This window comes from Myxine glutinosa, chromosome 1 (genome assembly GCF_964187855.1).
Source record: "Myxine glutinosa chromosome 1, kmMyxGlut1.1, whole genome shotgun sequence".
Taxonomy (NCBI): Eukaryota; Metazoa; Chordata; class Myxini; order Myxiniformes; family Myxinidae; genus Myxine; species Myxine glutinosa.
This window is the reverse complement of record NC_136261.1, coordinates 263,125,835-263,138,486: the sequence shown is the minus strand read 5'-3', so window position 1 is coordinate 263,138,486 and position 12,652 is coordinate 263,125,835. Positions and strand designations below refer to the sequence as shown.

Genomic DNA, 12,652 nt, shown 5'->3' with positions numbered 1-12,652 from the left:
ATTTCTCAAAAATTTACCAATTAATAATTAATTAATAAATTTTAATTAATAAAAATTATTATTTTATTATGTTATACAATTTTATATCCCGGAATTCAATTGGAGGAGCCCCCAATTCTGTTACGTGGTCCTCCCGGTGACTACCTGGTCTCGGTGACCCCCGGACCGTGAGAGGAACTCCGCCAGAAAGATCTATGATTTATACGCTTTCGTAACGCAATCAATATGAACTCCAGTCAATAAGAAACCCCACACCAAGGATCCGGAGTAATCAATAATATATTCCCCCAAGGAATCAACAACCATCAACAATCAACAATCAATATTACAAAGATGGCCATCTTACATATGTGTCCCCCCCTTTCCCCACTCACGACCACTTGGGTCACTGTCCCTCACAATGTCTCTCTTCTCCGCACACGGGCGGTTGAACGAACCCCGGGCGGACGTGCTCCAAACGTGCACGTCTCGTACCGGGGACAGCTGCTGCAGCGCACACCTCCTTGCCAAGCAACGGGGCAAAACCAAGCGCGGCTTGCAACGCGCGCGAGGCCCAAGGTGCGACCCGTACGCGTCCTTGTAGACGGTGAGGCGAACTGTGCCGGACGCTTGGTTCCGTGCACGAACCCACGGCGACTTGACGTGTAAATGGGTAATTACCCCGCCCAGGTAACTCATCTCGCCAGACGGGCTTTCAAACGCAGCGTTTCCCCACGCTGCTCAATATCGTATACCGCTCGCGCTGGGCGAGGAAGAAGAAGATCGCCGCTTCTCCCGGACCTCGTGTCTTTTCTTCTTCCGTTTCCGGTCTCCTTTTCCCCAGAAGGGCTCCTGACCCTTTAATCACAACAACCTTTAATCGACTACACATTAATAAGCAAAGACCTGAATAGTACTTCACATAAATCCGTAACAAATGGCTAAAATCATTATTTTATTAAAATTGTGAAGTACTGTATATACTTGAAGACTGCGTGGGGTATCGTGTTCTATGAACTATATGTCCAGTTATTCTTTTACAGTGAGGACAGAATAGTTTTGTGACCTCGGTTAAAAGAAGCTGCTTGGAAGAGCAGAAATTCCAAAATGGCGTCAATTTTAACAGTAGTGAAATTGCCCAGAGCAGACATCGCAAATTGATGATACAACGGTGCAGTGGAATTTGAGATCTGAGTAATCAAAGCTCTGCCCCCTCTATGTATGACACAGCTACAGCAGGAACCAAACATACAACACGTACGTCGGCATTGGTTGGCTCATCGCAGGCATGGATCAGGGCCTGATTGGCATGTGCATTGGCGAGCACCGTCACATTACCATTCCACCGATGCTGGCTTATGGAGAGAAGGGCTATGGTAGGAAGGTCAACACACACATTTCCATTCACGAGTAAACTATGGAATGCTCCCATTCACAAGAACTTGTCTGTTTTTTGCAGCTGTCTTCAACGAGGATGACTGAAAACCATGGGTTGATGCATGTCTTGAGCACAATTTGTATAATTTTCCACGTGGTGAATTTGGAACTGATGAGATAGCCTAGTGTCCTTTGTGAAGAGTAAGCGAGCTGTCACCGTCACCATGGCCAGATTCCAAATTCTTGCCCTAACTACTGCTGGGAGAGGGATAGCAAACCACCCAGCATGACTCCAGGCCTAGCTAGAAACTGTTTCAGCAGAACCAACGCTCTATATCACAGAGTATGGTACATTGGATTGGAGGATAGCCCATCGGTAGCGTAGCCAACTCGAGTTTTATATTTTGGGTTCTATTCAAACCTAACTATAAACTTTCATCATGGTGCTTCACATGAAGGTCATTGCATTAAAGCGTTTCATTCCTCAGAGGCACTGCCCTGGTGTTGGGCTAGCAGCTAGGGTGCCGGCTTAGGATCCTAGGATCCTGGGTTCGAATCTCGGTCGATCGCCGAATTAATGCCAGGGGGGTTGACTCAGCCTGTCATCCTTCCGAGGTCGGCTAATTGAGTACCAGTTCACTGGTAATTCCCTGTTTGTCGTTGAAGGCGGCAAAAAGGGTTGGCGTCAGGAAGGGCATCCGGCCGTAAAACATTGCTTCAAAAAGGGGACCAAAAAACAACAACTACCACGGTCCCCGAAAAGGCCAACCCCCGCTTTGCGGGGAAAAATGGCCTCTAAACGGTGGTTATTCCTCAGAGGGGAATGAGAGTTGGCGGTGTCATGTGGTAGCATTTACTTGGTGATTAAAAAAATCCGACAGTGAATTTCAACAAGAGTAGACCAATGTGTGCAGGTATACAGAAGAAATTCCAGATTCCTGCTCTACTCTGTGGGAGTGAGATGATGTTGGTGGGAGGATTGGAGTGAGTGGGACTGTCACTTCATCAATGGCACAGTCACACCCGAGTAATGATGCAGCTAGCAGACTGAATTCGTGATAGGCTTACAATCATATATGCATGATTTTCATTCGGTAGCTCATTTATGAATACACAACGTATTTGTGGAAATGTTGTATAAAAGATACGAGTACATTATTAGCCCAAGTGAATTCCATTTGACTTGTGCAAGATTGAAATCCAAAAATGTTAATGGGTAATTTTATATGGTCGGTATCCATTGCCTGCCTTCAAATTAGACTTTTGTTCCTCAAATCATTCATGTGAAAAATATGTATTCAGAAATGCATGTCCTTACTTCATAATAAGTTTAGTATTTCAAGAAAAAGACTTTGCCAACCTGGCTGTGTTTCTTTGCAGAACCCGTGATCCCTCCGCAAGCCAGCCTCGTCTTCAACGTGGTCCTGCTGGACTTGCATAACCCCAAGGACACAGTGCTCATAAATACGACCTTTTCTCCGAATAATTGCACACGTCATACACAAGCTAAAGACTTTATCCGCTACCATTACAATGGCACACTGCTTGACGGCACAATGTTCGATTCAAGGTTGGACAATTATTCCACTTTTACAATGCTGTTGCCTCTTTTAATACCGGCACAGGCCTTTTGGATTTGCTACAAAATAGGCATTGCTGTTTATGACTTCATTTTTGTGTAAGTTCTCTTGATTATGAGCTTAGAGCTATCTTATGCTATGCTATGCCCCAAAAAGAACCGAGACAGGATAACTCTGTTAAACATCCTTTTAATTTTGAAAAATAGGACAGCACATACACAGCTACGCAGCCTATTCTATCAGGTACATCATTCCTTAATCCATATGCACCCCTTTTCATTTAACCTAAGGGGCAGTTCTTCCAACCTTAACATCACCACATCTCCCCATTTCCAAACAAGGAATTACTTCTTAATTGTCAATGTCACCAATTATGACTCAAAACCAATTGTCATGGTGTAAACCCTGTTAGATCATGAGATTATGGCATCAATTTAACTTATTATTCTTATCTCCTATGTAGCACTTGCCTGCTGGTTTCCATCATTGCTAGGAGAACAGCCGGAATGCTTCCTGTAGGTTACGGTGGGAACTTCAAAATTTGTACAGGATGCCGGCGATAACTCAAATAATATTTGTGAAAAGACAGCGTGGGATCGTTAACGTTCACCAGCTCATGGTAGCAGACGAGTCCCCGGCGTAACGTCCATCCGGCAAACTTTGTGATGCAACACCCTGGCCTGCAAAACACCAATCTGACTATTTACAGTCGGGCAGAGAGTGAAACCCAGACTAATCAGGTCAAAGGTAAGTGCATTACCTCTGCACCAGGGGAGCCCAAACTTTCCCAACTTATGACCCACCTGAGTAAATAGGTAATTTTCTGGAAGGTAAGACGACATGAAAAAACACATACAGTCGCAACTAAAACTGCATAACTAGAAAGTAAGAATAAGGGTTTAAAATCACTTTTTGTGATTGTGAGTGAGCAATGTGATGGAAAATAATTATGAACATTCAAAAAGTGGTACAAAGTAGATGCTCAGAATAGGCCAAGACATGCCATGTCATTTTTTAATTTATTTTTCAATATATACTTTGTAAGAAAATATCGAAATGCATTTTTATTTATATACAATATATGCCTCGTTATATATTTTTTGGTTTGTTGGACTTCTTTTGTAGCATTGCTTTTGTAGCATCATATCTTCTTGTGAGTAAAGTTAGATGATGATGATGATGATGATTAATCAATCATTAATTAATCAATGATCAATCAATGATTTATCAATGATCATTAATTATACTGATGAGATACATATAAAGGCCTTTGTAGGAATTGGTAACGTCGCCATTTTGAGGTAATTTGACATTGTGCTGTGATGTTGTAGCTATCAGCGGAACAAGACGTACGACACCTACTTGGGAATGGGCTATATTATCAAAGGAATGGATGAAGGCTTGCTGGGAATGTGCATGGGTGAACATCGGATGATCACGATGCCACCGCATTTGGCATACGGGGAACAAGGAACAGGTAGAACATGACCCCACACATATCATGTGATTCTCCTTTCTTAAATCAAATTTAATTCACCAGTCATGAGATATCTCTTCAAAGGTGACACATAAAATGAGTGTGCAAGCTTAGCATGTTAAGCATCAATGTTGGTAATAACTTGTGCATAACATTACTGCATTGTATTGAGTGTACATGTGTGTGTTCAACACAGGCTCCATTCCTGGGTCTGCTGTTCTCGTTTTTAATGTTATTCTTGTGGACTTCCACAATCCAACGGATGAGGTGCAGACAGAGACATTTGCCTTACCCGATGAATGCACCCGCAAGTCTCGCAAAGGAGACCTGATGCGGTTCCGTTATAACACCACCCTGATGGATGGCACACTCCTCGACTCATCGTAAGCTCTGACCCATCTGTCCTACCCCAACCGTGACCTTTGACACATCACAATGCAAGGATTTTTAAATAAAATCCATTACAAGTGTGTTTATAAAATAATTAAGAGTATGCTTTCTATTAATATATCTTTTCAAATTCTAAAAGCTAATGTCATACCAGTTGGTTTACTTGTCTCATTAGAAATAAGTTATATACATATACATATATATATTACGGGCATGATGCCCGTACTAGCCTCTCACCTCGGATAATCGTATATATACAGTCACGTGAAAAAGTAAGTATACCCCATGTAAAGTTTTGACTTTTTCAACATATTTCAACATACAGCTATTTGATCTTCATTTCAACAATATTGATAGATAAAGGTGATATAATATAACAAATATCATGAAACATTTACATTTTGTAGTCCATTGTATAATTTAAATAAACATAAATGCAAATTTCGCATGTGGAAAAAGTAAGTACACCCCTACATTTATCACTACTTCAAATACCTAAAATTAGAATCAGGTGCACCAGCTCAGGTGCAAATGATTAGAACATCGATAGAGAGGATCTTGGATGAACCTGTCTTATTTAAACCTCAGACATTTCGCTTGGTTTGCTCTTTGTTGTTGAAGTGTGTGTCGTCACCATGCCTAGATCAAAAGAGCTCTCTGAGACCTTCAGAAAGAAGGTTATAGATGCCTACGAGTCTGGGAAGGGATTTAAAAAGATCTCCAAACAATTTGAAATCAATAATTCGACTGTCAGGAAGATCATCTACAAGTGGAGAAGATTCCAAACAACTGCCAACTTGTCGGCCGCCTCAGGCCAGGCCGCCCCAGCAAGTTCAGCCTGAGAGCAGACTGCAAGATGCTGAAAGAAGTCTCTAAGAACCCCAGAATGTCATCACGGGACCTACAGGTACCTCTTGCCACTTGATGTCAAAGTGCATGAGTCTCCCATTGGAAAGAGGCTGCACAAATTTGATCTACATGGGAGGTGTGCCAGGAGGAAACCTTTGCTGTCCAGAAAGAACATCAGGGCAAGACTAAAGTTTGCCAATGAACACCACTTGGCAAAGACCAGCACTTCTGTAACAATGTGCTCTGGACAGATGAGTCAAAGGTAGAGCAATTTGGCCACAGTACCAGAAGACATGTTTGGCGAAAACCAACGACAGCATTTGACCACAAGAACCTGATACCAACTGTAAAGCATGGTGGTGGAAATATTATGGTTTGGAGCAGCTTTGCTGCATCAGGGCCTTGGCAGCTCACTATCATATAATCCACTATGAATTCTTTATTGTACCAGAGGGTGCTTGAGGATAATGTGAGGCCATCTGTCAGAGAGTTGAAGCTCAACCGAAGGTGGACCTTGCAACATGACAATGACCCTAAACATACCAGTAAATCCACCAAGGAATGGCTGAAAAGAAAGATATGGAGGGTTCTGGAATGGTCAAGTCAAAGCCCGGATCTAAATCCCATCGAGATGTTGTGGGGGGATTTGAAATGAGCTGTGCATGCAAGAAACCCCTCAAACATCGCACAGCTGAAAGAATTCTGCATGGAGGAATGGGCAAAAATTTCTCCCAGTCGATGTCAGAGACTGGTAGAAAGTTAAAATAAACACCTACATGAGGTTGTTTCTGCCAAAGGGGGCAATACCACCTATTAGAGCCAAGGGTGTACTTACTTTTTCCACATGCGAAATTTGCATTTATGTTTATTTAAATTATACAATGGACTACAAAATGTAAATGTTTCATGATATTTGTTCTATTATATCACCTTTATCTATCAATGTTGTTGAAATGAAGATCAAATAGCTGTATGTTGAAATAATCAAAACTTTACATGGGGTGTACTTACTTTTTCACGTGACTGTGTATACACACACACACACACACACACACACACACACACACACACACACACACACACACACACACACACACACACACACACACACACACACACACACACACACACACACACACGTTCATGGGGGACACAGTGCTGAAAAATGCTGTGAATGTCGAATCTGCGAATGTCGGGGCAATGTTTCAATGGAAAAAGGGGGATCGGTTCCGGGCAGTTTTTTTCATTTTGTTTTTTATATGCAAGATCGAGGCTTGGGGAAGAGCTAACATTAATCGCAAAAAAAAAAAAAAAAGACATAAAACATAATAAAGGGAGCGGGAGACAATGTGGGGAGAGAGAGGTAAGCACACAAGTACAACAGTAGAGAACAGGGGCATCAGGAGATCTGTGGGGTGGAGAGGGCTTGGGGGTAGAAGGCATGGGAAAGGGGGTGGGGGGAGAGGTATAAAACACATGGACACTGCTGGGACTTCGAGGATAGAAGTCGGTATTTCAAAAAAGTGGATCTGGGGTGAAATTAGTGGGGGTAGAAAAGATCAAGGTTTTGGATGGGGGAAGATAAGAGATGGTGGTGAACAGCTGTTTTAAAGACCTGGAGGGAGTGGGATTGAAGAGATTGAGGGAGTTTGTTCCAGAGGCGGGAGAAAATAGGAATGAAGGAGTGAAGGTGAGCAGAGAGTCTTGATTTTGGCAATTTTACCAGAACAGGGTTGCTCGCAGATCTTGTGCGACCTGTAGGAATATTTGGGGGACAGAGCACAGACAGAGCTGAGGATTTGTGATTCATAAGGGAGAATTTTAAAATTCTACGAACACCAATGCATATCATTACAGTTTCATTTAAAATGCTTACAAAAAAAAACTGTAAACCATTCCAGAAGGTTATCTCACTCCTTTGCCGCGAGTGTCATGCTACTTTATCGAAAATGAACAATTTGTTTTGCTTTGTTCTTGCGTTCTTTGTTCCTAAAGCATGTCCTGATCCCAGAAATAGTTTCCGTTTCAACAGCTCGGAGTTTAAGCTTGAAAGATGAAGATTCTGTCTTATCTTTACTGCATACTTTTAAACATACTGGCATCAGTCCTTGGGTTAGAATTTCATTTTATTTTGGATCCAAAATAAGAGTGCATTGTTACTTATGTGCCATGAACCAGCCTCGCTGATTGGATGTATCCTCCGTTAGATGCCATTAGACGATATATCCGCTCGCTCCCTCCATTGGATATACTGTACTAGGGCATGCCCGTACTATATCTATATCTAAAATTATATCCCCCCCCTCTATTTACATGAAATGGTTTGGTCCAAAGCGAACGGCTTGCGAGTACGGTGACAATCCCCCCCCTCTATTTACATGAAATGGTTTGGTCCAAAGCGAACGGCTTGCGGAGTTTGGTAAAGAAATCGCCATAGCATGCACAAACGCGCAGGAAAGCGAAAGAATCGCAAATTAGTTTTAATTAGTTTTAAAACATCGTTTAACGCCAACATAGCGGCAACATAGTTTGCCAACGTGAAATAAATGAATACGCTCTCAAATGTGCCGTCCGAGGCAGAGTCTGTTCGGCACGTTCGGCACACGTGATAGCTCGCTGCTCTCTGATTGGTTGAATCGTTTTTTGGACATAGCTCGGTAACTACTTGTCCGATTAATATGAAACCTTGAAAAGGCACATCCTCGGGTCCCCAGCAATATACCTGGCAAGTTTAAAGTATATCGGACCCGTGGTTGTCGAGAAACAGCGGTCACAGACATACATACATACATACATACATACATACATACATACACACAGAGATTACTGGAATTATAGATAGATTCAAACATTTTTTTTCTTGGCTCAATATATGACTAGCAAGCAGACACTCCAAATAAGCTGGCTGTCTTGTCGTGTCATGGCACTTCAATGGCCTCTACTCACTTCACCCTTCGCTTCTCATCACATGATGCCCGTACTAGCCTCTCACTTGGGATAACCTTTGACTGTAAGGACCTTTCTCCTTTTCCGTCTCTCCCATCACCTCAGCCGATTGTCACAGCTTCTTTCCTTTTGGTGTCTAGTCTGGTCTGTTAGGGGGATTTTAAGGGGGGATTGTGCAAATTTGTCTACAAGCATGAAACGTGGCACACTTGTAGATTGTGACCTGCTGAATTCAAATCTGCCGGGAGCCAAAGCCAATTCTCAATGGGAGCGCCATATTTGACACTTCAAAATGGCCGCCACTCAAAAACTGACTTTTCCGTTACTAGCCAACCAAAAGTCACATAATTACAATTAAAAGCACTTTTCTAGGGTTTTGGACCTCACTGATTCTAAATCTGATGTCTCTTTGACAGTAGCCCTGACAGGAAATTTTACATTTTTTTTATATTTATGTTTGACAATGTTTTTAAATTTTAATTTTTTTATTTAAATTTTATTTTTTAAATTTTATTTCAGGTGCCTGTCGTTCTGCTGTGGGAATAGAACAATAGAATAGAAGAATAGAGAATAGAAGTCCCAGCTGTACTGGTGGTGGATGGCAAGGATGGATGCCATCAACTGGGAGCTTTGCTGTGTCTGCCAAGAAGAAAAGGATGAACGGTTGCAGACGCCAACGGAAGAGGGCCTTGCTTCAATTGAGAAAGATCTGAATGGTTTTAAAGCCATTAGTGTCATGCCTTCTTGTTTGAAAGTGTCATGGGCTCAGCTTGATGAGGGCCAGGGCATTGCTAAGACGCTTCAGACACACAACGCCAAATATCACAAAGTTTGCAGAACCTACTGCAGTAACTCTCGCCTGAGAAGGTTCACTGAAAAAGAGGATTCTAGTGACCAAAACTCACCTAAGAAACTGCGGTCCAGTTTTGCAGTGTCTTCTGCTCCTCAGAAGTCTTCTTGTTGCATAATATGTGAGGGACAGGACCAAAAGAATCTACGTAAAGTTGAAACATTTAATGTAGACACAAACTTAAAGACCTGGGCTCAGAGCACCAACAATTTCAATCTTCTGGGCAAACTGATTGCCCACGCAGCTGATGCCCACGCTGGTGACACTTACTATCATGTACAGTGTTACTTGCACCTGAGAGACTCAGCTCGTGCTGAGGATCGCAGATCATCTGCAGGTCCTCCTGCCCCTCACTTCAATTCAGTTGCCATTGCGCAAATTGTTGCTTTAGTCGAGGACTCTGACTCAGTCTTCAAACTGTCTGCTTTGCGACAGTTATATAGAACACTTGTGGAGCAACAGGGAATTCCCTGTTCTGATACCAGGGAACCACATGCCACACGGTTCAAGGAGTATCTTCTGAAGCTGCTTCCTGAGTCGACAGAGTTCTCCCAGGGCAAGGAAGTCTATATCTCTAGCAACCAGAACGTTGGAGATCTAATAGCTGAAGCCCATAAGTCCCAGATAGATCAGGATGATGCTTTGTTGTTGATGCGAGCAGCAGTAATACTTAGGAAATGCTGTCTCCAGAGGCAAGAACCATTTACTGGTTCTTTTGCCTCTGATTCCCTGACATCTCCCATCCCTGGACAGCTGAGAAGCTTCCTCAACATCCTGCTCCAGGGCCCCTCAATCTTGTGTGAACAGAGCAATGAGGAGTTGCAGGCGCACGTACAAGGCAGGGCAAGAGTTGCAAGCACCATTGCCCAGCAGATTATTTATAATACCTGCAGTGGTTCACATCATGCCACAAAGTCCAGCAACATCTGTCACAACAAAGAACATGAGACCCCTTTCCCTTTGTACCAGGGCCTCAAGCTGCATGGTGAGGGTAGGCGGAAGAAAGAGATCAATAATGCCAATGCCTTTGGGGTTTCTGTGTCTTACAGTCGTGTCTTGGAGATCAGGCGATCCATGGCACGAGCACACGTTAAACAGTTTGTCCAGGATGGAGTTGTGCTGCCCACAAACATCCGTAGTGGGGTCTTCGTGACCTTTGATGTAGACAACTTGGATAGCAGCAACCAAGGTAACTTCTCCCATGATGAGTTCCATGGGACAGCAATCAGCGTGACAAACCACCTGTCTTGGGACAACCAAGGAGTACAGCGACCCTCTATCGAGCTGGATCCTACAGACACTACTGTACCACAACTTCCTGAATCCTACACAGTGGTTCAGCCAGCTGAATTCTCAAGCAATGATTTGCATGTACCATGTACTCCAGATCTCAATTCTCGGCCATCTCATAATCTGCTACATGGAGCCAAATTCAAGGATGAGTCCTGGATGGCACATGTGTCCACAGTGCTGAAACAGGACACATTGCCAGAAGGTGAAGTCATCACCTGGTCAGGCTACAACTCCCGACTCAGGTCAGGCTACAACTCCCGACAACTCCCGACTCCCGACTCAGGACTCAGGAGCTACAACTCCCGACTACAACTCCCGAATACAACTCATGAGTCTCATGAGTTGTACCATGTAGTACATGGTACAACTCATGTACCATGTACTACAACGACTACAACAACGACTACAACTTTGTTGTGATGGATGTTGCTGGACTTTGTGGCATGATGTGAACCACTGCAGGTATTATCAATAATCTGCTGGGCAATGGTGCTTGCAACTCTTGCCCTGCCTTGTACCTGCGCCTGCAACTCCTCATTGCTCTGTTCATGCAAGATTGAGGGGCCCTGGAGCAGGATGTTGAGGAAGCTTCTCAGCTGTCCAGGGATGGGAGATGTCAGGGAATCAGAGGCAAAAGAACCAGTAAATGGTTCTTGCCTCTGGAGACAGCATTTCCTAAGTATTACTGCTGCTCGCATCAACAACAAAGCATCATCCTGACCTATCTGGGACTTATGGGCTTCAGCTATTAGATCTCCAACGTTCTGATTGCTAGAGATAGAGACTTCCTTGCCCTGGGAGAACTCTGTCGACTCAGGAAGCAGCTTCAGAAGATACTCCTTGAACCGTGTGGCATGTGGTTCCCTGGTATCAGAACAGGGAATTCCCTGTTGCTCCACAAGTGTTCTATATAACTGTCGCAAAGCAGACAGTTTGAAGATTGAGTCAGAGTCCTCGACTAAAGCAACAATTTGCGCAATGGCAACTGAATTGAAGTGAGGGGCAGGAGGACCTGCAGATGATCTGCGATCCTCAGCACGAGCTGAGTCTCTCAGGTGCAAGTAACACTGTACATGATAGTAAGTGTCACCAGCGTGGGCATCAGCTGCGTGGGCAATCAGTTTGCCCAGAAGATTGAAATTGTTGGTGCTCTGAGCCCAGGTCTTTAAGTTTGTGTCTACATTAAATGTTTCAACTTTACGTAGATTCTTTTGGTCCTGTCCCTCACATATTATGCAACAAGGAGACTTTTGAGGAGCAGAAGACACTGCAAAACTGGACCGTAGTTTCTTAGGTGAGTTTTGGTCACTAGAATCCTCTTTTTCAGTGAACCTTCTCAGGCGAGAGTTACTGCAGTAGGTTCTGCAAACTTTGTGATATTTGGCATTGTGTGTCTGAAGCGTCTTAGCAATGCCCTGGCCCTCATCAAGCTGAGCCCATGACACTTTCAAACAAGAAGGCATGACACCAATGGCTTTAAAACCATTCAGATCTTTCTCAATTGAAGCAAGGCCCTCTTCCGTTGGCGTCTGCAACCGTTCATCCTTTTCTTCTTGGCAGACACAGCAAAGCTCCCAGTTGATGGCATCCATCCTTTCCATCCACCACCAGTACAGCTAGGACTTCTATTCTATATTCTTCTATTCTATTCTTCTATTCTCACAGCAGAACGACAGGCACCTGAAATAAAATGTAAAAAATAAAATTTAAATAAAAAAATTAAAATTTAAAAAAATTGTCAAACATAAAAATTAAAAAAATGTTAAATTTCCTGTCAAGGCTACTGTCAAACAGACATCAGATTTAGAATCAGTGAGGTCCAAAACCCTAGAAAAGTGCTTTTAATTGTAATTATGTGACTTTTGGTTGGCTAGTAATGGAAAAGTCAGTTTTTGAGTGGCGGCCATTTTG

At 43.2% G+C, this 12,652-nt stretch overlaps 1 protein-coding gene across 1 annotated transcript in view; it reads left to right on the top strand.

Annotated features, from left to right (window-relative positions):
- Positions 1–12,652, top strand: part of LOC137436872 (peptidyl-prolyl cis-trans isomerase FKBP9) — a 30,889-nt gene that overhangs the window by 13,343 nt on the left and 4,894 nt on the right. Inside the window, exons 4-7 of the mRNA XM_068131075.2 lie at positions 1,210–1,355; positions 2,737–2,926; positions 4,268–4,413; positions 4,610–4,796. Coding sequence (XP_067987176.1) covers positions 1,210–1,355; positions 2,737–2,926; positions 4,268–4,413; positions 4,610–4,796 — 669 coding nt within the window. The remainder of the gene's footprint in view (positions 1–1,209; positions 1,356–2,736; positions 2,927–4,267; positions 4,414–4,609; positions 4,797–12,652) is intronic.